This window comes from Arvicola amphibius, chromosome 1 (genome assembly GCF_903992535.2).
Source record: "Arvicola amphibius chromosome 1, mArvAmp1.2, whole genome shotgun sequence".
Lineage (NCBI taxonomy): Eukaryota > Metazoa > Chordata > Mammalia > Rodentia > Cricetidae > Arvicola > Arvicola amphibius.
The window spans coordinates 166,418,622-166,446,106 of NC_052047.1; the positions used below are offsets into that span (position 1 = coordinate 166,418,622).

At 45.0% G+C, this 27,485-nt stretch overlaps 1 protein-coding gene and 1 non-coding gene across 4 annotated transcripts in view; one reads left to right on the forward strand and one right to left on the reverse strand.

The window, feature by feature from the left end:
• The window catches only part of Dock8 (dedicator of cytokinesis 8), a 203,431-nt gene that overhangs the window by 153,786 nt on the left and 22,160 nt on the right, over positions 1-27,485 (forward strand). For all 3 annotated transcript variants that reach the window (XM_038327158.1, XM_038327166.2, XM_038327176.2), the window contains 13 exons: positions 329-484; positions 2,321-2,460; positions 6,683-6,852; positions 9,261-9,406; positions 10,843-11,025; positions 11,367-11,496; positions 12,290-12,377; positions 18,080-18,176; positions 20,058-20,192; positions 21,007-21,159; positions 22,136-22,294; positions 23,283-23,383; positions 24,462-24,654. In XM_038327158.1, the coding sequence (XP_038183086.1) occupies positions 329-484; positions 2,321-2,460; positions 6,683-6,852; positions 9,261-9,406; positions 10,843-11,025; positions 11,367-11,496; positions 12,290-12,377; positions 18,080-18,176; positions 20,058-20,192; positions 21,007-21,159; positions 22,136-22,294; positions 23,283-23,383; positions 24,462-24,654 (1,851 nt within the window). The remainder of the gene's footprint in view (positions 1-328; positions 485-2,320; positions 2,461-6,682; positions 6,853-9,260; positions 9,407-10,842; positions 11,026-11,366; positions 11,497-12,289; positions 12,378-18,079; positions 18,177-20,057; positions 20,193-21,006; positions 21,160-22,135; positions 22,295-23,282; positions 23,384-24,461; positions 24,655-27,485) is intronic.
• On the reverse strand, positions 14,146-14,275 carry LOC119806089. Its single transcript, XR_005284122.1, has one exon. It is a non-coding gene; the product is annotated as a small nucleolar RNA SNORA24 (small nucleolar RNA).

The following is a 27,485-nucleotide window of genomic DNA, read 5'->3' on the forward strand; positions in this document are numbered from 1 at the left end:
TCTGCGACCCAGTAGAGTTGTCAGAAGGCGTGTTCCGTGGCTGTGCTGAAGACATACATATCTCAAGCTTATTTTCTACACAGGTTTGCCGTGGTGTTGATTAGACTCTGTGAGGGTGGGGACAAGAGTTCTCATTTGGGGCTGCTGTTCAGAAGAATAGTAAATGAAAGCTGGCTGGGCTCCCAGAATGGCGTCTGTTGCTCTGTCAGATTAACCGTTACTCAAATCGATGTCTTACAGTCCAGAAAAAGACTACGTTAGTGTCTGTTAAACTCAGCTCTGGTTACCCTAGACTAAGTGTTTCTTTCCTCTGTGTATTTCCCTCCAGCTGTCAGCCAAGCTTAATACCCTTCCAACGCTCATTTCCATGCGACTGGAGTTCCTGAGAATCCTCTGCAGCCATGAGCATTACCTCAACCTCAACCTCCTCTTCATGAATACAGATACTGCCCCAGCATCTCCCTGTCCTTCCATATCCTCCCAGGTAATCCGCCACCTGAAGGCAAGAGTCAAGCTATTTTATTAATTAGCCTATTAATTAGTTCAATCATGCATCTCCTATAAATGTTGGTCTTACTACTTAGAGGAAAAAATTTAAGCTGTTTAAACCAGATCAATTGATCTAGATATGGGCGACAGGCTACCCTGAAGCTGTGGCATCTGAACTGATGGCTTACAAATCAAGTAGTTTGACTCAGGGGTCCCTAATGACGCTGACCATATAGAAAGGAATCTGAAGCCTAGAGATTGAGGAAACTTAAAAGTCTCAAGTCCTCCTTTGTCGCCATTAACCGATTATTATTAGATTTATTATGTAAATGCAGGTTTAATATATTTGCAAGTACAAAGTTCCAAAGTCAAGTGTGTTTTGTGAACTTGTCAACCTCATTTTTTGTCAAAGGCCTTAGAAAGGAGGAGGCACTGGAGGGGGAGGGGGATGAGAAGTAATGATTCCCAACATAATTTGACTGTGGCAATGACCTCACTCCCCCTCCTCCATAGGCTTCTCAAGGAATTAGTGTCCTCTAGAAAACCCTTAAGGAAATGTTATTTTACAATCGTGTTCTATATGTGGGAAACAAATCAGATGTTTGTTAAGTATTTTCTTGCCAATAAACCTCTCTGCTGATGCAAATAATCCTAAATCGGATGAAATCAAACCGAATTAAAAGATATCCAGGATTAATTGGATGCCTGTGCTCTCTGGTGGTCCTGGGAAACATGGAGGGGGGCAGAGCCTAAAGAATCACCAGAGAGGAAAAGGGGAGGCCACGTGTTTATTCTCTGGGGGCCAGTTTAAATAGCCTGTGGGGGTAGTCTTGACCTTCCCTGGGGAGGGGTCACCATTTGGCAGGCTTTCTCAGAGGTGGAATTTGGACTGAGGCAACTCCCAGGGTAGGGAGCTTGGAATGGAGTTTTCTGCCCAGCATTCCAAAAATGGATGCCAGGGGGCCTGGGATGGAGCCCCCAACTAAATAATACTCAGAGCAATGGGCAAGATACCCCAGGATAGCATTAGATTCTATTCTACTATATATCCTTGATTTTTAACAACAGTAATAATAATAGTAGTAGTAGTAAAGTAGGAAGAAGTCAGCTTAGCTATCTGTTCCAAATGGCATACTCAAAGTTAGCTATGTGACCATTATAATGTGATCCAGGACACACGTGACTTAGAAGGACCAGTTCCATTATCTATCTGCTCTAGTTTGTTCAGTGGGATGAGTCCTATGACTCCCCGTGCTGACCTTGCCCTGGGTCCCCTCCCCATATTCCTCTCCTGGCTACCCCAAGGAATTGACAGGACAGAACCAGCAAAGTGTAAGAACCCACAGAAACACTCATTTCTGCTGCCCTTGGTGAAGGATGCCCCTGGAGTAGGAACACAGGGCAGGAATGGCCTAAGGAGTGTCAGCAACATTCAGACAGTGTGCTCAGGCAACCTTTCGGAAAGGGTGCTGGGGAAACAGGCCCTAGCATGGGTCTGAGTACAGTCCTTGTTTCTCTGTCTACATTTATCTTGGGCTGCTTGTTCATCTGCAACTTTTGATATCAGGTGAAGGAGGAGAGTATTAGCTGGTTTTCTTGTCTCTTTTCCTCTTGTTTGGCTGTTCTGAGAACCCAGCAATGTTAGGCACATGCTCTCCTGTTGAGCTCTACCCCTCGCCTGGTTTCTCAATAGGCCCTGCACGATTTGCTCTTAAACACATGTTGGCCAGTCAGTGCATGCAGTATCTGGCTGGAACTCTGTAACTGCAAGCCAGGGCTGTTTTGATTCCAGTTCTTATTGCTCATCAAGCTTCTGCTTACATTTCTGCAGAACTCAAGCTCCTGCTCCAGTTTCCAGGACCAAAAGATTGCCAGCATGTTTGACCTGACCCCGGAGTACCGCCAGCAGCACTTTCTCACGGGGCTTCTCTTCACAGAACTGGCTGTCGCCCTGGATGCTGAAGGTGACGGGTGAGTGTCCTCCTCCGAAAGTGGAACATGAAGGGAAAAAATATTAACAATGCCTCCAGTTCTGTTGCAAGGAGAAGGGCCCGCTTGTTTGTCCCGGCTGCCCAGCTAGCTTAGCCCCAAAATAACCACACCGAAATTGTATTAATTAAATCATTACTTGGCCCCATAGTTCTAGCCTCTTATTGGCTAACTCTCACATCTCGATTTAACCCATTTCTTTTTTTTTTAAAGACTTATTTATTTATTGTATACACAATGTTAAGCCTCCTTGTATGCATGCGTGCTAGAAGAGGGCACCAGATCATATTACAAATGGTTGTGAGCCACCATGTGGTTGCTGGGAATTGAACTCAGGACCTCTGGAAGATCAGCCAGTGCTCTTAACCTCTGAGCCATCTCTCCAGCCCCGATTTAACCCATTTCTATTAATCTGTATATTGCCATGTGGCAGTGGCTTACCGGGAAAGATTCTACCTGGCGGCATCCGTCGCAGGCGGAAGATCCATGGCTTCTCTGTGTCTCTACTTTCTTCCTCCCAGCATTCAGTTCTGTCTTCTCCGCCTACCAAAGTTCTGCCCTATCAATTAGGCCAAGGCAGTTTCTTTATTCATTAACCAATGAAAGCAACACACACACAGAAGGACCTCCTACACCACAGTTCACCTTCTTAGGTATATAACAAGACCCCAGAACTCCACCACCTGCTAGTTCCAAGGATGAGCACTCCTGTCTTGATGATACCCATGGAGTATAGTAGGGCAAGGGGATTATAGGACCCATGAAATGACCTTTTTTTTTAACTGCACTGGGAATTGAACCAAAAGCCTCACACACAGTAGGTGTGCACTCTACCACTGAGACTCATCCCCAGCCCCAAAATGACTTTTTTGAGGGATGGGGAAAGGATGGGTTTGAGACAGGGTTTCCTCAGTGTAGCCCTGGCTGTCCTGGGACTCCCTTTGTAGACCAGGCTGTCCTCAAACTCAGAGGTCCACCTCCCTCTGCCTCCAGAATGCTGGGAATAAAGGGATGCACCACCAAGCCCACCTCAGAATGGTTTCTTAAAGTCCCCTGTTTGATCAGAGTTTGCAGCGAATGCTCTGTTACTGAATTCCCTAGGGAAAAACCATTTTGCAAGAGTGTTGCTGAGGTGGACCCAGGGCCTTGCCCAGGCTCAGCATGAGCTACACCCGCAGCCCTAACAAGGCCACTTTTGACAAGGTGAGCACACCGAGAGGAAATACCAAGATGCCACTTCCCAAAGCTGGCAAAGGAAGTGACAGCTAATAAGAAAGCAGCTGGCCTGTGTTTAGATGACAGTTCTGTGGACAAGCCTTCCCAGGTCGAGAGCCGCTGTAGGCACTGTTCTCGTGGATCCTCTCACTGTGTGTGTACCCAAGCACCTGGGTGTATGGCAGTGTCGTGCCTTCCTTGTTGGCCCTTCATAGTCTTTCCAACTGAATTCCACTTTTCCCGGTAGAATTTTCTTTCCTATAACTACCATTTTCTCAGCAACAAAAAGCGCCCTCAGCTAGTTGCGGATAAGGTCCTGGGAGAAGAAAGAAATCACCCATCTTTATTTTCTTAATTGCTTCTTAATAAGTACCATGGCTTTAAGTGATTCCCGGAAGTATCTTTTGTGTTCGCCTTAGCAGTAGTCTTTGATTTTCTATTTTTGTTCCACTTGGAAACAGCCCCAACATCTGTTTCTGGTCCTTGTAAAATTGTTGCTGGGGTATTACTGGCAATAAGGGAGTGTTTGCTCAGAGATGGTGTTAATTATGTCTGATCAGGTAGATGCTGTCTACAAACACACCCAGAGAGGAGCTAATTAGCAGCATCAGTGTTTCAGGCAGCCGGGCCATCCGTCAGTCACTTTCTTAGAGAGCCGTCAGAAATACTGTCAGGACTGCAGTATGTGGGCTAAGCCTTAGAAAACCGACATCCTTTAGCACAGCTCCCCAGTAATCAGTGTGTCCTTTGCTGTCTAGGCAGTTAGAAGACTCACCCATGGGCATCTGCCTCAGCTGTAGTGACAAGGGCTTCTGGGCTGCAACTCTATCCCCACGTAAGCAGCCACAGCTGTCCCGTAAACTCGGGTTTGTCCATAAATGTCTGAGGTTCAGTAAATCCAGTGGCTTTGGAGCATTTGGAAATGGCCTCTTATCTTTGTGAGACCTTGCTCAGCCTCATTCCCATCTGGAAAACTCACACCTGCCTGCTTGTGGAAGACATGAGCTTTCTCTTTAAGACCAGGAACAAATTAAACCTTCCATGTCTGTCACTGCTGTCCAGCCTCGGACTAGGTGTTCTGTCTAGGACAAAAGACAGTTGAAATGAAAGACTGGATATTCACATTGGAAAGAAGTAAGACATCTCCATTCTCATACACAGGATGGTGTTTATAGAAAGTTTTAAGTCATTAATTCTTAACTTAATAATTAACTCTTTGGAGTTATCATGATGGTTGCTAGGGTTCAAGATCAATATAAAAATCAGTTGTATTTATGTATATTTGTAGTGAACAGTCTGAAAAAGGAATTAAGAGAAAAGTTCTATTTAAACCCCCCCAAAAGAATCAAGTACTCAAGAACAGATTCAGCAAAAGCAGTATAAGGTTTGTGCACTTGAAACATCAGAACAGTGTTGCCGGAAAGAGAGCTACATGCTACACATCCTGTGTCCATGGTCAGAGCATACAATACTGCTAGGGTGGCACCATGCCATAAATTGACTTGTGAATTTGATGCAGTGCCGCTCAAAATTCCGGTTGACTTCACTGCAGAAATTAAGTTGTTTCTAAAATGTGTCTGGAAATTCAAGTAAACCCAAACAGTTTTTTAAAAAAAAAAAAATACAATTGAAAAATTCACATTCCTGATTTTAAAATTCACTACAAAGCGAAATTATTTGACTTCATGGCTCCAAGACACAAATAGACACATCTGTCAGTACAACCAGATTAAGAATCCAGAAGTAAATCTTAACATTTATCATCAGTTGAGTTTTGTCTAGTGTACCTCAAAACAATTCAGTGAGGGAGAAATAGTTCAACAAATGCTCCTTGATATCCACATGCAAACATGTGAAGATGAACCTCATTCTGACGGTCGACAAAAGTTAACTAAACCTCCGGCCTAAGGGGGAAGACCTAAAGCTGTGGAGTAGACAGAGAAGGGAAAACCAGAGTCACCGTCTGCAAACACTTGAACTAGCCAAAGGCATTCCAGCTCTGAAAATAAAAGTCTGAGCAACAACAGAAGAAAACAGAAGTGGATTTTCCTAACAAGAAAATTAAGAGTCCAGGCATGGTAGTGAACACCTTTAATCTCAGCACTCAGAGGCAGAGGCAGATATGTTACCTCCACTTCTGCCCACTTTTCCATCCCTCCTTGCGTTAAACTATTTGGCGGTTGTAACTGCTATGAGTGTTTATGTGTAGAGCTGCAGCAGGCATCACAACACACCAAAGTGAGGCTGGGAGCAGCCCTGGCCACACTGGGTACCACACAGCAACAGTGGGAGAAACGTAGATGCTAATCCATGGTCTATTACATCAAACCTCAAATGCTCCGTCAGATGCTCATTTGAAAAGATTTTCTGGGAGGAAACTAAGCCTATCTTAAATGTCATCCTTATCTATCCATCACACTGAAATCTAGGGCAAAATTTCAGGGAGGGAGGGAGGGAGGGAGGGAGGGAGGAAGGAAGTAAGGAAGGAAGGAAGTAAGGAAGGAAGGAAGGAAGGAAGGAAGGAAGGGGAAGACTACGACAAATAATAGAGCATTCAGACACAGCTGGCGGGAATGTAACCTGGTGAAGAAATCACTAAAGGTCAAGATGGAGTTCTGACTCCAGGGGCACGCCAAAGGGGTGCATACTTAGACCCACACAAAAAACAGGAGCACTCATCATTCATGATAGTCCCAAAGTATTAGCAACTCAAACGTTCATCAGCTGATGAGAGGATAATGAGACTGTTTTCTATGCACAACGGAATGTCACTCGGTATCCGAAAGGAATGGAGTAGTCATGATACGGTGAGCTTGAAAAGAGAAGGTTAAATAGACCAGGATGGTAACACAGGCGGCCTCTCTTCTACCGTGTTTTACTTGCTTTTCACACTGTCCCCGGATTGTTCAGGATCATATGGGGCGTTCTTTGGCTTAAGGGCACCTAGCCTCCCTCACCATAGCCTGGTTTCTCTCTGTTGTGTCAACAGAATCAGCAGAGTACAGAGAAAAGCTGTGAGTGCCATCCACAGCCTCCTGAGTTCTCACGACCTGGATCCACGGTGTCTCAAACCAGAAGTCAAAGTCAAAATCGCCGCCCTATACTTGCCCTTGGTCGGCATCATTCTGGACGCTTTGCCACAGCTCTATGACTTCACAGGTAAGGACCTGTCTGAGGTCAGTGAGGCCCCTGCCAGATGTCCCTCACACAGAAAGCAAGCTCTCTCATCAGTGCTAGTGTGGATAGCTTGTGTGGGTGACACTTCACAGCACTGGACACTAAAACTTTCCTGACCCCACAGGTTTTTGAAACACAGAATTATATGGGTTTGTGTGTGTGTGTGTGTGTGTGTGTGTGTGTGTGTGTGTAAGAGAGAGAAACTATTTGTACGTTCATTCATTGACCTACTGGTTTCTGGTGGATGCCATTAACTGTGCAGCAAAGGATGGAATAGAAGAGAACTCGCTATTCTCTTCTGGGGTCGCTGCTCTGTTCAAATAAACACATTCATTTTCTTTCACAGTGCTTACAAAGGAGTAATTGGAACCAACAGACTTTTTTGCTTTATGCCAATCCACTGACACATAAATCATGGATTCTTTTAATATTAGGAAATTATGCCACAGCAAAAAAAAAAAAAAAAGTTTGCTTTTGGCAGCAAGAGGTCAATTGTGAGGTCAGTATCTTTTACTTAACGACAAGAAGAAAGCATAAAAATTTTCAAAATTGCTCACTTCCTGGATTTATGTTCCTCTTCCAGTGTGGGCTGGAGAATATAGGCGGAAGTACACTATTCTGGTCACTTCAGAATAGCTTTTGCTCTGTGAGTTTGGAGGTTACCATGCTGGGAGGTTGCAGATAAATGATCTAGAGTCTGGAGAATGCCTGCCTGAGCCCAGCAGTCCTTACAAGGCATCACCACTGAGTCTCGGAGAGCCATCTGAGTTTCCCACTTCCTCCAAGTACAGTGGCATGTTGACTAAGTCATCTGTAAAATCAGGGCAATAACAACTATTTAGTTTATAAAATAATGAGACTGGGGTTGTGAAAATAGCTTAGTCAGTAAAGAGCCTGCCATTCAAACACAGGATCTGTGTTCAATTCCCAGAACTCACCTAAAAGTTTCTGACATGGTGGTGTAATTGTAAACCCATCACTGGGAAGGTGAGACAGGAAAATTCCTGGAGCCCTCCAGTCAGCCAGCCAGGTGGGGGAGGGGAGAAGTGGGCAGTGGTTGGGGAACAAAACAAGATCATCTTCTTGCCTCCAGATGCACATGCATATATATGTGCACACAACACACACACACACACATTCTCCCATTCATATGCACACAAATACACAAGATGAGGACAATGATCTAGAACCTTTAATTCATGCAAATTGTAAAGCGAAAAGCAAGCATTCCTATGGAAGTAGTTATTTCTCTTCCTTATTAAAAAAAATCCTCATGGGGGCTAGAGAGATGGCTCAGCAGTTAAGAGCATTGCCTGCTCTTCCAAAGGTCCTGAGTTCAATTCCCAGCAACCACATGGTGGCTCACAACCATCTGTAAGGGGTTTGGTGCCCTCTTCTGACCTGCAGGCATACATACAGACAGAATATTGTATACATAATAAATAAATAAATAAATAAATAAATTTATTTTTAAGAATCCTCATTTAAATTACCAGGAGGAAAGCTCAGCAGTTAAGAGCACTTGCTGCTCTTGCAGAGGATCTGGGTTTGGTTCCCAACACCTCACAACTGCCTATAACTCCAGTTCCAGAGTATCTGAGACCCTCTTCTGACTTCCCCAAACCCATGAAGTACACATCCATATACACAGGTACTAGTATATACATATAAAATAAAAATGAATTTATTTTAAAGATACAGCCCATGGGGCTGGAAACATGGCTCAGTACTTATGAGCACTGGCTGGTCTTCCAGAGGACCCAGCATCAATTCCTAGCACCTACATGGCAGCTCATGACTATCTGTGACTCCAGATTTAGTTCCGATGACCTGTTGTAGCCTCTGGGGTCATCAGTCATGAAAGTGATACACAGACATACGTGTAGCAAAATTATAAAAATAATAAAATAAAAATGTTAAAGATACATCTAAATTCAAACTTAAGCCGCATCTGTTACCATAGGTGACCTCTGACAAATCTGGCTTTTCTGTAAATATAGATAAGCTTAGACTTTTGAAACAATCCTAGTGTGTGATTTATTATAATTGCATATAATTCTACAAGGAACTTATTCTGTAGTTAGAGGTTCCATCTTATTGGATCATTATGTGAAATAAACAGTATTATTTTAAATACAGAGCAGAACACAACGAAGTATTATAAAACTTTGAAAGCTTCTCTAACATCTGAAAAATTAGTTTGTAGCCTAAGCTTGTGCTGGCACTCCGTTTGTTTTAAGCCTGTCTGCTTTTTCCCTAGACAAATAATGGTAAACACCAGGCTTTGAATTACTTGCTGACTTTATTAACTAAGACGCTTCTGTCACTTATTGGGTTGAAGACAGGGAAGGGTGGTCTTGGGCTTGCTGTCACCCATGGTTTAATTGCAGTTGCAGATGCTCGCAGTGGGAAAAGCCGCGCCAGTGGCTCCTATGAAGAACAAGATGTGGCCAATGGAATCAACCAGAATGTGGCCCTCGCCATAGCAGGGAATCATTTTAATTTGAAGACAAGCGGAGCAATGCTGTCTTCCTTGGTATGTTGGTACACATTCCTTAAGATCATTTCTTGTTGGTATGTCCTCCTCCTGCCTTTTGATAGAACCCAGCTTAGGGCAGAGAGGGTTTCTGCCTCCCCACTGTGCTACAGGAATCAGAGGTTGACAGCCAGCCAAGAAGCACGCTGCTCAGACAGCCATGGCAACAGCAAGAGATGCACATGTCACATTTAGCCAGTCCCAGTGTTCCAGGTGCAGAAAACTATCAGAGAGGGGTACTTGGGGACTCTGAACCATTACAGAGATCACACCAAAGCGTCCTTCCATTGAAGTTAGGCTGGGCTTACTCCATGTGTTTATTAGTCTTAATATTTGCCTCTGGTAAATGACCGAAGTGACCAGAGCTTCCAAAGCAAAAGCCCTCAGCTTTCCTAGGCCCCCAGAGAGCCTGAGGAGATTTGTTCGGCTTGTCCTTTGATAGAAGAGCTCTTTGTGGGATGTCCCCTCCACTGCACTTGAGGGACTCTTCTGTTTGTTGATGCACTCCATCTCTGGTTGAGACAACACGTCATCTTCTAGCTCAGTGCTGTTCCTGGTCTGTTTTTACTCGACTTGAGTGTTTGAGTCTATGATCCTAGGGATGCACCTAGGGCAACCTAGGCTTTGCGAGAGCTAAGCAGTCAATCTCATTTTGTATTTCAACATAAGATCTGATTCCGCAGGAAGCGTCTTGCCACAACTATTCTTTACTAGATGGATTTTTTTCCTTTCTTCCCAGCACCTAGCAGCCTCAGCCTCTTTCACCCTTGCCTAGGAGAGTTGGGGAATCAGGGAGACAGGACACGTAAGACTAGACATCACTAATCTTACAATTCAACAGCGTTCCTTATGTTTACACTCTATATTTGAATAATCCTCCTTACCAAAGTTACCTGCTGAGGGCGGTATGTACCTTTTATATTAATTGCCTGTAAGGAGTATAGAAACCCACCCACCCTTGGGTGAATTTTGGTGTAGATGGCGTCACAAACATGGATTTGATCCATGTGCCGAGCAGCTCATGATCTTGACATGAAGCAGAACTGTTGGATTATTCATCGTCTCTAGTTAGGCTAGTTCTCCTCCATAAGTCCAACCCTCCATTGGCCATCTTGAAGAAGTTCTGGAGATCTTAGCAGCAAGAATGTTCCATTGCATCGTTGGTATTGAAGAACATGATCAGGGTCCGGGACAGACCACCAGACAGTGCTTAGTTCAGTGTTTCTCAGCTTAACCCAAACTGCCAAGGTAAAGCCTTTACTGAGCACACATTTCCTTGCCTTGGGAAGACGGGGCTGCAGAAAGTAGATGCCCAGCCAGGGAAGAAGTGGATAGTGTTCTGAGAGGTTCTCATCTCTTACAGTTTTGTCTTTTTCTGTTGCTTGACTTCCTCTCACACCTTCCCCCGCCTTCCCCCACCATTTGCCTCCCTCCAGCCCTATAAGCAATACAACATGCTGAATGCAGACACCACCCGCCACCTCATGGTTTGCTTCCTGTGGATCATGAAGAATGCCGATCAGGGCCTCATTAGGAGGTGGATTGCTGACCTGCCTTCCATGCAGCTCAACAGGATTTTAGACCTGCTGTTCATCTGTGTCTCCTGTTTTGAGTACAAGGTAGGTGTGGGGTGTCTTCTGGTGTGGGGTGTCTTTGACGTTTCCTTCAGTCCTGTCTTGTTATTCTTCCCTTTGAACAATGACAGCATTGTTCATTCTTCATGCTTCTGCATTCCAGCCCCTAGCTTGTTTGCATTTGCCATTCCACATAGAAAGAATGTCTGCCTATTGCAGTGGGCCCATTCCTGCTAATAAAGTTTCATCCGTAGGAGCCTCTGGAATAGTGTCCATGTAGTATATGTCAAAACTCCCCAACATGACCCTGAAGTGTTCTCTTTTGACAAATCTCTCCATCTACAGAGACACCCCTAAACTGAATGTTCCTACCTCTATCCTTCCAGGGAAAGCAGAGCTCTGACAAAGTCAGCACTCAAGTCCTGCAGAAGTCACGGGATGTCAAGGCCAAGCTGGAGGAGGCCCTTCTGCGTGGAGAAGGAGCCCGCGGGGAGATGATGCGCCGTCGCACTCCAGGTGTGGGGGGCAGCCTCCCCGCTTGTTAGACAGCTCTTCACTCTTTATGGGAAGGAAGGTCCTGGTTCTGGATCCTGTGCTTGGCTTGTAAAATGCTTGTTCTCTGCCTCTGGGGGCAAGGATAACACTGAAAGTCCCCAAAGGCCATGTTTTATTGAGGTTTAAGAGCCAGGAAAGGCCAAGAAATCCAAGAAAGTGATTGACGGAGGAGGGAGACACTGTCTCCTTTGTGCCTTGGCCCCTGAAGGAGACTGATCAACAAACTGGAGGGCTCTGGGCCCAAGGTCATATTCCTGATCAACAAACTGGAGGGCTCTGGGCCAAGGTCATATTCCTGAGTCATTTGATCTGTTACTGGGGTAGAGCAGTCTCCCCCAAACAGTGCCAGCATGCCACCATCCTAGGGACCCTGTGAATCAATCACCTGAGCTCATCACAGTAAGACATTCAGATGCCATGTGTTCCCAGGGAAACAGCAACAGGAGGGCACTCAGCACCTTCGCTGGACTCCTGCTCTTCTTTCTAGCAAGTCGGGTTTGGGGGCGGGGCTCACAGAAGCCCCTGCTCAGGGGAAATGTGAAAGGCAGGAACATCTTCCAGAGCTGCCTCCTGTCCATCCAGGGCAGGTCACCACAGACACAGCATGGCAGCTTTATCTCCTCACGGCAGACAAACTGATTAACTGAAGAATGTACTGAGCCTTCTCAGTAAAGCTGCGTGCTCGCTCGACTTTTGGTTATCTTAGAGGGTTCCATGCTAATCAAATTCCTGCCGTGTGTTTCTTCACTCCTAGGGAATGACCGATTTCCAGGCCTCAGTGAAAATCTGAGATGGAGGAAAGAGCAGACTCAGTGGCGGCAAGCGAACGAGAAGCTGGATAAGTGAGTCTCTTGGCTGCTCTGTGCTACTTTCATTTAAAGTCTTTAACTAGCTTTCCCAGGCTGCTTGTGTTTCTGGGACAACTGCATCCTTCCAAGGGTAAGAAAGGGAAGCATACTGTCTGTGTAAATACGGCTCCGGCTACTCAGGATGCCCAAAGGTTGAAAATGCTATGGCTTCAGCTCTTTAAAAATGTACCCATTGTTTTCAGAAGCCCAGTTTCCACAACCTCAGGTTGCTGATGAAGAGCAAAGAGAGAAAGCAGAACCTGGTGTCCTGCCATGTAACTCCACATCTGTATTTTCATAGAGACAGTGGGTGCAAAGATGGGTAGTCAGGGGTTTTTATAGTAGCCTTATATTCTTTATTGTTCAAAAGTATCAGAACTGGTTGGGCTGGAGAAATGGCTCTGCATTTGGAAGCATTGACTGCTCTTCCCGTGTTCGATTCCCAGCACCCACATGTCAGCTCACAAGACTATAACTCCAAGATCTGACATTCTCACACAGACACACATACAGGCAAAATACCAATGCACATAAAATAAGAATAAATTTAAAAAGTCAGAACTGGCTGGTTGGTGGTAGTACATGCCTTTAATCCCAGCACTCAGGAGGCAGAGGCAGGCAGATCTTTGTGAGTTTGAGGCCAGCCTGGTCTACAGAGTGACTTCCAGGACAGCCAGGGCTACGCAGAGAAACCTTGTCTTGAAAAACAAACAAAAAAAGGCCACAAAGAAATTTACCAAAACATCAATAGTGTTTTAAGATTTTAAAAATGTGATTTATATTTTCTTTTTCACAGTCTGTTATGTTTCCTACATTGGATTTGCATTTTCATATCTTTTATAATCAGAAAAAAAATACAAAGAAAGTGAAAAACAACCCTGCTTGGATGGCAACACATGCTGTGTGTGTGTGTGTGTATGTGCGTGTGCGCGCACACTTTCAATTGCTCTGATAAAACACTAAGACCAAAAGCAGCTTGAGGGGATGGGATTTATTTTATCCTATGATTTATAGCTCATCACAGAAGTAAGTCAGGGTAGGAACCTAGAGGCAGAAACTGAAGCCAGGGCCATGAAGAAACATTACTTACTGACTTCTCTCCAAGACTTGCTAGCTTGCTTTCTTATACAACTCAGGACCACCTGCCCATGGATGGCACCACCCACAGTGGTGGGTCCTCCCACATCAATCATTAATCAAGACAGTGCTGCCATAGACTTGACTGTAGCCCAATATGATAGAGGCAGTTCCTCAATTGAGATCCACTCTTCCCAGATATGTCTAGCTGGGTGTCAAGTTGACAGAAACCTGCACATGTATATTATATGTATTATACATCAAAGGGGAAGGAGAGAACTGTGTGTAACAATTTAGACATAAGAGAGCTAAAGCTAAATGTGTGTGAACGGATAATGTGTGTCTTCTCTGCCTCTTAGCCGCGTGTAACTTATGAAACCCAGGTTCCCTGAGCAAAACACCAAATGGTTGAAGACCCCACACATACGACAGAGCATTGATGGTACAGCTTCCCTCAGAGGGAGGGATGAGGAAACCTGAATGTTCTTTATAAATAAATGTTAATATCTCTGCCATTATCTGACGAATGGTACATCCTAGCCAATTTATGGCACTGTGGGGAGTCAAACTTATTCTGAAACATCACATTTTTTTCCTCCTTACTCTAAAGCATTTTTTTTCCTAGAAACATTTCAATAATAGTTTTTGGAAAGCATGCCAAATAATCTGGCTTCCTAACAGTGAAGGATGCTGTTTGTGCAAGTCAGTATCTGATACCAATTAAAGGGTGATGGCTTTGCCAGTAAACAAGAACGTGCTGCCCTGTGGCTTGGAAGGGAGACTGCCACAACTGTCAGGTCCAAAGATACGTGGAGACATCACATTTTCACTCCGGTGTCACATGGGAACCCCGGTTATCGGTCGTATTAATAATGCCTATTTGCTTAGAGAGCTTTGGCTTACTCTGATTTTCCTAGCTGGTCCTTAAGATCTTTGGTTCTAAGTGTTAGTAAATTTTCGCACCCATTTTCATAGGGGAAATATGGATTTGAAGTTACACCGTAGGGCACTTGGCCCTGCTTTCTCTGCCCCTCTCTCCTTGCCTGTTGCTTTCATTCAGTGTGTGAGGTCACTGGTTCAGACAGTGTACAACAACAACAGGTGTACGTAGAAGGCACAGCACTGTTTCAATGGTTAGGTCATCTGCTCCACCGCATTAAAGCAAGAGGGTATCAAGGCATGTTTTGGCCGGGCTGTGTGAATTGCTGTAGGTAGACTTTCCCACTTGCTGACATCAGCCATCTTGACTGTGAGCATGCAGGTCCTGCCAGTTCTCTGCAGGTTCGTTCTGGGCTCCCCGCTCCTGGTGGACTGCTCGTTACGATGACTGACGATCCCTCAGTCCTTCTGCAGCCGTGCGGCAATTATAACTGCTCAAGTTAGAGCTATTTGGAAACGCTATCATTTTTAGACGACAGTTTCTGTCATTTTAGCTTTATTTTAACCAGTTTGGCTCTGTTTCTTTTAGAGCAATAGTTTTCAATCTGGGCTGCATTCAGATTACCCATGGGAACGTCCAAAGTGTTGCCTGTGCTTTGGATAGGGCCTCAAACTACCCAGAATGCTCTATGTTGACAAGGTTGTGTTTGAACTCACGAGGTCTGCCTACCTCTGCCTCCTGTGTGCTGGAATCAAAGGAATGTGCCACCATACCCAGTGTCAAAGTGCCCCAAGGTATCCCCTGCCAGCTCTAGGTTGGTTAAACTTTACAAGTGACTGGTCTGTGCAGACAAGTCCGAGCCACTCTAGTAGACCTCCCAGGAGTGACAATATTGCATGACAATAAAAATTAATACTACTGAACTATACATTTAAAAATGATTAAGGTGGTAAGTTTCATGTTGTGGTTAGGTATATTTTGCCACAACTGTAAAAGCAGGTTAGGGCTGTCTGTACTATCCATTACAAGAGCCATAACTGCACGAAGCCATATGGTTGAAGTATGGTTATTTTGTATTAAGATGTAGAATAAGTGAAAATAAATGCAATATTGAACATTTCCACAATAATTTCTAATTAGTTACTTACTAACAATACTTTTGATGTACTAGATTAAATAAAATATGGTTAAGATTAATATTGGCTGAGTGTGCTGGCACATGTCCTTAATTCCAGCACCCAGGAGGCCGAAGCAGATAGATCTCTGTGACTTTAAGGCAGCCTGGTCTACGTGGTGCGCCCAGGATCCTAGTCACAGTGAGACGTTTCTAAGAGAAAGAAAAGAAGAGATAATGCCGTCACTTTCATTTTATCTTTTTGTGTCTGCGCCTAACACAAAATCTAAAATAATACAGCCTTGGTCAAAGTGTGGGTTTTTTTTGTGGTGGTTGTTTGTGTTTTGTTTGTTTGTCAGGGGGATGCTGTTGTTGTTTTGAGACAGAGTTTCATTAGGTAGTCTTCACTGGCTCCAGAAGACACTTTGTAGACCAGGCTGGCTTCAAACTTCATAAAGATCCACCAGCCCCTGCCTCCTGAGGGCTGGAATTAAAGGCATGCCCCACAACACCTGGCCCTGTTACTGTAAATTTAAACGTACCAGTAAGTTAATCAAAACAAAAACTTTTATAATTTCACTTACCTTATAAATATACTGTCAGTTGGAGAATGGGGGGAAGGGTTGTCAAGCAATTAGTACTGAAGAACCTATCCTAAGTGTGATATTGGTTAAAAATAGCTTTCTGAGCACTCAGTGTTGTATAAGCAACTGTTATTGGATAAGGACAAAGGAGAACAACTCTGGGTAATCCTGGTCCAGGACGTTTGAACTGATAGCATAACACCCCAGCATCTGTAATTCCATCTTAGCCACTGGGGACTGTTGGAAAAGTCAGTTTTTCCTACCTCTCTTTCCTTAAAACTAAATTGGGATGGTAAAACAAATTGCAGTAGTACCCTTTTCTCTGCAGGCAATACACTCCAGGGGATACCCAAAGCTGTGAATGGTACCAAATCCTTCTTTACATCACTGTGATACTGTGTCAGTCAGCCTGGTTACTAAGACAGCAACTAAGTAAATAACATGTAGGTAGCATATGCATCATGGATACACTGGGAAAAGCAATGATCAGGTGACATTGGTCACTTGATGGAATATGACATCAGGCTGTTCAGAACTGCACACCATTGAGAGTCATGGATACATTGGGCAAAGCAATGATCTGTATGTAGCGTGATTAGTAGAAGCTCAGGGACAGACACTGGGGATCAACCTGAAGGTCAGAAAAGCAAAGCACACAGCCGCTGGCTCTTTCCTTTACCTCAGTCTGAAATGACGATTCTGCTTCCAGGAATCTCAGAATGAGACTGTGTCTGAGAGCTGTCTTCTCCTATCTTATATTCCTCTCGAGTGCTGGGATTAAAGGCATGCACCACTACCTCCTGGTTTCTATGGCAAGCTAGTGTGGCTACTGGGATTAAAGGTGTGTGTCGCTGCTGCCTGGTCTGTAAGGCCGGCCAGTGTGGCTGTTTTACTTTTCTGATCTTCAGGCAAGCTTTATTTATTAAAATACAAATGAAATGCCACCACAATGATCACCTGGCAGGATGGAATATGATGTCATGCCACTCAGAACTGCACACAATTCAGAGCCAATGACTTGTTTGTTTCTGGAATCTGTTCTTCAATTTCTCAACTAATGTTTTTGGACTCTTGTTAACTCTGGGTAACTGAACCCTTGAAGGCAAAGAAAGCTGTGGAAGAGAAGACCACTTCCTCCCTTCCCAGCTTCACTTGCTTGGTGAGGATGAAGGGATCTGTTCACAGAATGTACCAGTTCCTTAGAATTAAGCCTGAAAAACAAAATGCCTGGTGATATCCCATTTCCTAACTGGTAGGTTCCAGTCCGGGAACCTCCAGCAGAATTTTTGATGCCCTGCCCCACGGGATGAGAGCCTTGTTTCCCATTAGAAAAAGTCAGCCAAGCCAGGCGGTGGTGGCGCACGCCTTTAAGCCCAGCACTCGAGAGGCAGAGGCAGGTGGATCTCTATGAGTTCGAGGCCAGCCTGGTCTACAAGAGCTAGTTCCAGGACAGGCTCCAAAGCCACAGAGAAACCCTGTCTCGAAAAATCAAAAAAAAAAAAAAAAAAAAAAAAAAGCCAGCCAGTCCCACATGCGTCTAAGCAACCTTCTCAGGTAGACTTCGTGTGGTGAAGAACTGAATCTCCTTTTCCATAGCAGCATCACTGCTTCCCAGTGTTCCCCAAGTTCAAGTCACATTCCCGTCTCTCCAGCATGTTGCGGCCCCACTCCCACCCCCGTTCACATAATGCGCATGCATGACCAACAGACGAGACCCTCAGGCTCTCACATGCTATCTGATAGGCTCACCTAATTGTCAGTAGCAACCAGTAATTACTTCTCTACCCATTCTGTTATTTTCATAATTGTCGTCATTAATAACAGTGAAGATACGGATGACCTGGAGACTTCACTAGACCATCTTCCCAACCAGACGTGAACCCCAGGAAACACTGGCTTGGTTACATAGAGGCCGGCCTCTCTGTGTTAATTCATGGTTGACTGTTCTAAAGAATCCTTTGTGACATGGTGCATTGGTTGTCATCGCTGGAACCTGGCCAAGCCAGATTGTGCTTTAATTTGACCTCCTTTTGTTTCTTAGAACAAAGGCAGAATTAGATCAAGAAGCCTTGATCAGTGGCAATCTGGCTACAGAAGCAAATTTAATCATACTGGATATGCAGGAAAACATCATCCAGGTGAGGGCAATGCACACCCCATCTGGCCAGCTCATGGGTGCGTTTCTTGGAATTGGATAGGGGAACCATCATTCAAAATTGAGAAATGTGAGCACGATTTACAGAATGCCTTTTTAAAACTAAAGTGGGGAAGTTTGGAATTTACAATGGTGCCTACCTTGCAGATTCCAGAGATGCCAGGCATCCTCTGGCCCCTCTGACTTGCTACTCCCTTGGAAAGAGTTGGGCATCTGAGGAACTGACCGTCAAGATTAAACTGGAACAAGTATGCATGCTAGATTTATAAGGTAGACAGTGGACTCTGCAACAGGATGGGAATTAGGTTTCTCCTGGTAGGTCAATTCCAATGGGCTAGGATAGGAGTCGCTGATGACATAGTGGGATTGGGGGTCCCCTCTTGGGGTTCTTAGTCTCCTTAATAAAAGGGTTTAAGAATGGACTAAAGTAGAAAGTGAAAGACAATATTAATAGTGTTTTTAAGAAAAATCCCCAAAGCTAACAAGTTGCAAATCTTAGCAGCTGCTGGAAGGAGGAGTGTTAAGGAATAAAAGGAAAGAAAGTTATGTCATTTAAACTGGCATGGAGGTCAGATGCAAGCAGTCATACGGCAGGGAAGGGAGCCCAGAACGTCAGGAAGACTCGGGGTTAGGAAAAGTATGATTAGAAAAGGGACAGAATGATAAAAGAAGAAGTGTGGACAGACGGAGACAGCTTCGTGGCTTTGGCCCAGGGAGCTGCTGTGCTAGGAGTAGGGCTTCTGGGAGGGACAGCACACGGTCTCGCTAAAGGACTAAATATTCTGCCCTTTTACTTATTATGGCTTAAGGCAAGCCTGCCACCCTAGGGATGATCCTTTGGCCAAGTGATTTACCAACACAAGTGAAATATTAGGACTTCATAGAAGCCAGAGATAATGTTGTCTTGACTGGATGCTTCCTCTCTGTTGGCCTTTATTGCTGCTCTGACATTATGACGGCACTGGGTAATGTCCAGTACTCAGTGTGTGTGATACTCAGATTGTTCAAGGGCAGTCCTGCGGATTTGCCATCCCTGCTTTAGGAAAGTACAGGTCAGCCTTCCATTGCAGGGTTCCATACCATTGATGGGAAATATTTAGGAATTAAAAATAGATCTGTGCCGACCATATGCATACTTTATAGTTTCCCATCATTGTTTCCCAAACTATACAGAATAGCAACTGTTGGCCCGGTATTCCTATTTGTATTAGGTACCAAAAGCAAGCAAGGGATGATTCAAAGTACATGAGAGGACTGTGAGTTATGTATGCAAATACTACCTCCCTTTGATAGGAGGGACTTGAGCATCCAGGGATGACTCCAATATCTTTGGAACGTTCCCTAACTTTGGTACCCTAAATGTTTAGCATCACATTGATGGCATCTTTGTACAAGGTAAATCTGAGAGTAGTGTGCCTGATACCAAGCCTCAAAATGATTTGCAGTTTCCAAGGAAAGTTGCATTATAGAGAATACAGTTATCCTTCTTGTTGGTTCTTTTGTAGCCGACAAATAGGCTGCCAATTTAGAAGACACACCTGCCACCAAGCAGCCCTCTTGTACTTGAAGCTCCCAACTGTTTTTGAAACACTGGTAGAATAATCATGCCTACAAAGAAAGAACATTCCAAAAACCATAACCCAGACTGGAGGGAGATGAACTCTAGAACTTTGGGTAATCTCCCAAATTGGATGAAGTTAGTTTTGAAAAGAGGCCATTGGGAAAGGACTTAAGTTCTCATGGTTGTTAATAAATGATATACATGGTGGCTCACACTAAGAAGAAGGTATGCCAGTTCTCTACACCAGCGGCAGCCTCTTGGGCCTTCTGCCATACTCAGTGATGCTGTTCTTCCACCCCCCAGGCAAGCTCCGCCCTGGACTGTAAAGACAGCCTGCTGGGAGGCGTCCTGCGTGTCCTGGTGAATTCTCTGAGCTGTGATCAGAGCACCACCTACCTGACTCACTGCTTTGCCACTCTCCGCGCACTCATTGCCAAGGTACGCGTGGGATGCTTGTTTTCTTACTCCTCATTAAAAGCGAGAGTCTCTCCTAGCCTCACCTTCCTCTGCAAGTAGATGGAGGCCATGGAGTAACAGTACCAGGCGCTCTGACTATCCGGAAGTCACTGTGGGGATGCTGAACCGTGGCTCTCATACTTGAAATGTGGACCTAACTACACATGTGTCAAATGACCACACACTGAAAGTCTCTGACTTGAGAGCAAAAATCATTTGAGAGACTACAGGTTTTTCTCCTCATGAACACCCTTATCGAAGTGAGAGTCAATCCTACACCTGATTCCCGTTAGAAAATGTGACAAGCACGACCATAGTAAAATGCTGGGAGCTGCCTGAGCACCATCTTTGGTCGGTAGCATATTAAGATGATTTTTCCTTCTTTGCGGGAAATCTTAGTGGGTGCCCTCTACATAGGATCTTGTAAATTTGTGAGGTGGAATTCTGCTGCCCACTATCATAATAACTTTCTCTTTCTTAGTCATCAATAATTTCCAAGGAACCCATGAAATCCAAGTAAGTCCTTCAGAGCTGCGGCTCACTCACCAGTGAATGCAACCTGGCTAACAGTGAAGTTGGTGACATAGCCCTTACCTCAGCCGTGTGACTCACAATTAGTGGACGTCATCGCTTACCTCCATCGCCTGGCACCTGTAGCCCATTTTGTTTATGGAGCACTACATTAACCCTTCAGGCTCTTTGCTTGTCCAAACAGACCTTTGCATGTTGCGACAGCCAGCCGGGGAGCTTGCGAAAGTGCCCGGTGATGCCATATGACCTCCTGTGTCTCTTCTAGTTCGGGGACTTGCTGTTCGAGGAGGAAGTAGAGCAGTGCGCTGACCTGTGTCAGCGGGTGCTGCACCACTGCAGCAGCAGCATGGATGTCACTCGGAGCCAAGCCTGCGCCACCCTCTACCTCCTCATGCGCTTCAGTTTCGGAGCCACCAGTGTAAGCGCAAACCGGCTGGGCAGCCCCGAATCAGGAGAGAGTGTGAATGTGAAGCATAGGTTGAGGGAGGGGATGCCGTATAGCTTTTCACTTCTGCCCTGGAAAAAGGACGCCAGGGAGTCTGCAGGTGGGCACCAGCATTTGGGAGCAGCAGCAGCAGGACTGGAGGGTGCCTGCTTCTAGCAGTCAGAGCTCCGGCATGTCAGACAAACACAGGAGCAGGTTACAGTTCCAGAAAAGTGTGTCCCGTTCCAAAGTCTGAATCAGTACCAGGTCTGGATGGTACCAGGACAACTTGTGGATGAGAATTATAAATGATTATCGTCCTCTGGACCTGATTTTTTGTTTTGGTTTTTTGAAACAGGGTCTCACTATGTAACCCTGCCTGTACAGGAACTTACTATGTAGACCAGGCTGTCCTGGAACTCTCAGAAATCTGCCTGCCTCTGCCTCCCAAGTGCTAAGATTAAAGGCATGGCTTGGTCCTGAATTTTAAGTGAAATGTTGGACACTTTGGGGTTCAGTTTCACAGTGAACCTCTGCCTTAGTCTGTCCATGTTTAGTTTTGTCTTGCACATGCTTGCAGTTTTGTCTGCTGCCATGTTCATGAGCATCTTTAAGAATATCTTTTAAACTAAGCCTGTAAAAGAAGATCTCTAAGTTCCAAGAAGAGACTCTTGGCACCAGAGCTTCTATCCGGTGACCAACTTTATAATAATCTTTCAGCTTTGCAGAGTGGAGGCAGCCCAAATGCAATGAAAATTTAAAGGGAGCCTGACAGATTTATGGGAGCAAACGGTCCATCTAATCCATTTAAACAGTGATGTGAATCTTGGACAAAGTGTAGCTCACCGTTTATTGAGAGCAAAGGAAATGCTTAAGACTAGACTGAAGGAAATACTAGGAGCTGTTTGTGTCTGGCCCTGGATAGTTGCTTGCTGACTGTCTCTTGTTCGCTTCATCTTTTCTGATGCAGAACTTTGCCAGAGTAAAGATGCAAGTAACCATGGCGCTAGCATCCTTGGTAGGCAAAGCACCAGACTTCAATGAAGAGCACCTGAGAAAGTCCTTAAGGACAATTCTGGCCTATTCAGAAGAGGACACAGCTATGCAAACAACTCCTTTTCCCACCCAGGTAGACCCATGAACATACCTTGTCTTGTGCATGAGTTTGAGATTAACCAGTTATAAGCATACACATTTATGGTTTTGCATATAACATTTTACATATATTATACATGTGATTTGCAGATATTTATAGCCTGTTCTATATTTACATGTTCTCAGTGCTTGATAAATGCAATAATACATACCACTGATATCCTCAAATTCAAGACACCAAGATCCTATTGGGAAAGCATAGTCCCAAACAATAAGAACCAGCACAAGAAAAGGGATACGGAGCTCTGTGGTGACAGACACTGTACAAGTCTTAAGAAAGGGGTGCAGGGGCTGGATGTAGTTCTGTGGTAGAGCCTAGCATTCATACAGCCCTGGGTTTGATCCTCCCAATTCCAAAAAGCTAAATAAATAAATAGTGAGGGGTGGTTAATGAAGACATGGTGGTCTGGAAACGTGGAGATGGGAAGGAGTCAAACTCCGGGGGTAGACTTTAGGGAAGAGGGAGAAGAAGTGATGTTTGTATGTGAGACAGACAAGGAAGGTAAGAAGAGCTGGTAAGCGGTGTTCGTCCTAAGGGACCCAGGAGGGCAGTTACTCTTCTGCCTCGCTGCAGTGACCGTGTGAAAGATGCCCCTAAGTGAAAGATGCATTCTGTCTCTGCCCATCTCTGCCCTTTAGCTCCAGCCCTTAGCCTACTCTGCGGTAGGTTCTCACCACCTGGTATTCCAGAGGAGAGTTTGGACCTCTGCAGTGTAGGAATAACCAGAACTCATTCAAACTTGAAACTCAAGGTGTTGGAGATGGAGATAGTGAAGGAAGCAGGCCACTGCGTGGCTCTCAGGGCCACATCACCTGCAGGCCTCGCATTGCACAGGTGAAAGTGCCCACAGAGGAGCTCATGAGTTCTCTCCACCTTGGACCCCTGCCTATCTCTGGGCAAAGCCTTTCTCTGGGTCCCCCTGCGCTTCATGTTCTTCACTGCTTGTACTTCTTTTTGTCAGGTGGAGGAACTTCTTTGCAATCTGAACAGCATTTTATATGACACAGTGAAAATGAGGGAGTTCCAGGAAGACCCTGAGATGCTCATGGACCTCATGTACAGGTAAACTCTCCTAAGAAGATAGATAGAAAGGGCATTGTTGCTGGGCGTGGTGCATACTTTAGGAAGGGAAAAAGGGAGGGAGGGAGGGAGGGACAGAGGGAAGAACGGAAGAAGGAAGGGAGGGAGGGAGGGAAGGAAGAAAGAGCATTGTTTCCGAGTCTGAATATTTGTCTCAGCGAGGTGCCATCTGTTTCTTTTATTATTACATTTTTATTTTATTGATATGGCTGTTTTGTCTGTGCACCATGTGTGTGCCCGGTGCCCATGGAGGCCAGAAGAGGGCATCAAATCCCCTGGGGCTGGAGTTATAGATGGTTATGAGCTACCATGTAGGTGCTGGGAAACAAACCCAGGTCCTCTAGAAGAACTGTCAGTGCTTTTGACCACCGAGCCATCTCTCAAGCCCCAGTGATGCCCTTTCTAATGTTGCTATCATAGGTAACTGAGGTAGAACAGTTTGGGGGCAACAAACTGAACACTAGTGGGAAAGTAGAGTTGATCCATTCATAAATTTCCAGAAAGATTGCACTAATTTAAAGTACACTGTTTAAATACTATCCTCTGTCTGGAATGAGAGAAAAGAATTGCTGGTTGTTCCATGAATTCTTTCCCACATGCTTCTTCTGCAATTCATAAAGAGAGACAGTTTAGAAGTCACAACTGAGTGTGTAGTGTAAACCTTCTGCCCTCTGGCCCAGGAGTTTTGGGAGAAGTTACTTATAAAGGTAAATAGCTCTGATCCATCGTTAAAGGGATAGAACGTTGTTCTCTGTCACAACTATGAAAGAAAAGGAAGGAAACCGCTTGAGCTCCGTGGAAAAGGACATCCTGTCATTGGTTGTCCCTCACAAGACTGCTGCTAATGTTCTTTCTTGGCATCCAGCACACCCGAGCCACCTAGAGTTGGATGAAATGTTTTGCCTTTTCCCTTATTTTCTGGAACTGTAAAGAAAAATGTTAGGTGGGGAGGATAACGCTTACAAAAAAAAAAAAAAGAAAGGAGAAGAAAGTCAAGTGCCATCCCTGTAAGAGTGGCGCTCTGAAGGCTGTGCATGAAACATTCTCAATTTGCCTTCAGGATCGCCAAGAGCTACCAAGCGTCTCCGGACCTGCGGCTGACCTGGCTGCAGAACATGGCCGAGAAGCACACCAAGAGAAAGTGCTTCACGGAGGCTGCCATGTGCCTGGTGCATGCAGCTGCCTTGGTGGCCGAGTACCTGAGCATGCTGGAGGACCACAGCTACCTGCCCGTGGGCAGCGTCAGCTTTCAGGTGGGACAGGTGCAGCAGCTTTTGTTAGATCACCGCCCGACCGTGGGGGTCGGGAGCTGAGAGCTCCCCAAAAGGAGTGCTTCCGAAGTCACCAGAGGTGTTTGGGAATGTGACAAATGGAGAAACCAAGGCTGTTTCCACCGTTCGCATATCTGGTCCTAGTTGTCTGTGCTGCCCCGGTTGAAAACCGTTGTGTTTAAAGTGTTCTAATTACCTCATCTAATGCCTTTACCATCTTTTAAAACACACTCATTACAGTAATGATACTAAGAGGCCAAGGGAGCTTTGGGAGACATTCTCAGACATTTTAGACATTTGGCCATCCCCATAAACCTGTGAAGCAGGTAGATTTCCATTTCACAGACGTAAGAAACAAGACAGCATTTTTTTTTAATTATTTAAACCCTTCCCAAAACATTTGTATTTGGCTCATATACTGGTAAGGAGGGAACATTGGGGTAATGAATCTGTCATGCCTCAGTCCCTCAATTCTTTTCTTCAACTCTGTGGGATTCCACTCTCGTCCAAAATTTAAAAAAGAATCCAATTGACCCGAGATGGGAAAGAAATGGCTGAAAGGATGCCTTCTGAGGATAACCCCAAAGTTATCCACAGCCAACGATGGCAAATTGGGCCAGAGCTAAAGCTCAGATGCGGCTGCCCAACGGCGACTGTGTAGTTTAATATGCTACTTAGAGGGCAGAAGAATCCCGAATGAAAAGATTGTTATGAGTGGTTTCTATTACCGAGCTGTCGTCTGTAGAGATGGCTGTTGCTGCGGTGTAGACACCAGACTTTAGTCGTGAACCTTCTCCAGCCAGACTGATGGTGTAGACAAGCGTGTGTATTGTTCTCAGTTGAAGTCCCATGGCTGATCGTGTGAAGGGCTTTGTTCTCATCATTGTTCTTCAGCACGGTTCTGTGATGCTTTGTGAAGGAGAAAGAAAGGACAGTAGCTTTCCCAGGCTTAGAAAACAAGATACTGAAACCATTGCTCATGGAGCCTGGAGCGTCTGGTTTCTGGAGGCCTGTTCATCTATCTGCAAGCTGGGTTTTAGCTCAGGTCATTGCTGCCTCCTTGCTGACAGTCCTCAGTAACAAACACATTTACTCTCTGACTTCATTCTCAACAGATGATTTTAGTCTCAATTCAAAACTGTTTGTTTAAAACCCAGTTGGTTCTCACACACAGGAGTGAATAAGGAAGTTTTTTAAAGTGTTTTTAAGTGTGTTGACTTCTTTTAAGCAGGCCATTTTGTTCACTTTCCTATTACCTCAGTGTTGCAGTGTGGCCCTTCCAGCTCCTGCAAGACCCTTAGACTTGTCCCTTTATATTGAACTGTGCCACCCCTTTCTCACTCCATCTACTAAACTATTTCTTAGAGCTGTCGTGTGCCTTTTCCCAGTTGCTGTATTTATTTACCATTTAATGCTTTAAATTAATTGAGCTTCATTTTGACTTTTATGTTTAGTAAGCCTTATTTTGCCCTTATTTTAGAATTTGGTTGACTTTCTTATGCTGATATGTTCCAAGGTGAGAGCAAATTGTTATCTAGAGCCCCTGGGGGAGTCTACGTTATCAGAACCCCTGGGGAAGTCTATGTTATCCTTACATGGGAGTATACAGATTATCTTTTCGTCTGTTTTTACCCATCCCTCCTTTTTTGATTTGTTTGGGGCTTTTTTTAAAAAATAGTATTGTTGTTGTTATTTGAAACAAGGTCTCATGATGTAGCCCTGGCTAGTCTGGTATTTGCTAGGTAGACCAGGATAACCTTAAACTCACAGAGATCTCCCCTACCCTGCACCACTAGAGTTATGGAATTAAAGGCATAGGTCACCAGGCCAGGCTCTCCGTTCCTTCTTCTACAGAATATTCATTGAATATTTATCCTGCCCTCACGAACTTTCTGTTCTAACCAGAGACATCAACTGCTAACTAACTGCTCTGTTCCCTATTTTGTGACACTTTAATGATAAATAGAATTCTGAAGGGCACAGGACGCCATGAGCATGTGTGCGCAGCCCGGACTGAGGTCAGGGAAAGGGCAGAGACTATGAGGAACGGTGAAGCGTGAGCGCTTAGCGTGCAGAACACGAAGAGCCAGAGGTGTGTGGATGCAGAGCAGGCTCCACACCGTGCTGACACCCGTGGGAGAACTATTCTCTCTCTCAAGAGAATCCTGGGAAGTCAGTCTGGGTGCTTGAAAGTGAGTGGCAATAAGCCCACATTAATCTACAGTGAAATAGAATCCATCGGCCTATATGGGAAATTAGCCCTCAGAAGTACTTGCCAATCTAGACCTAGAGACCCAAACATGTGACCTGAATGTTGTCACTACCTCTTGTTCTAACCTTCTGTGGTATGGGCATCATTCTTCATGGGAAGAATTCCCACACTGATGGTACTAGATTAAGATTCAAGACCAGGAGAAAAGAGAAATCCCTCCTTTCTGTAAATCACAAAGAAAGTCTTAGGGCATCTTCTTGCCTCTGACCAGATCATGTGTTTGTCCCTGAATCAATCATAATGGTCAAAATAGTAAGATGGTCTGATTATCTATGCCAGAATCACAAGTCACACTGAACATTACCAAGGTATTTCTAAAAGAAAATAAAGGCTGGGCAGTGGTGGCGCACACCTTTAATTCCAGCACTTGGGAGGCAGAGGCAGACGGATCTCTACAAAACAAGTTTCAGGAGAGCCAGAGCTGTTATACAGAGGAAACCCTGTCTCAGAAAACAAAACAACAACAAAAACAGAGGAGGGGGGAGAGAGACAGAGGGAGGGAGGGAGGGAGGGAGGGAGGGAGGGAGGGAGGGAGGGAGGG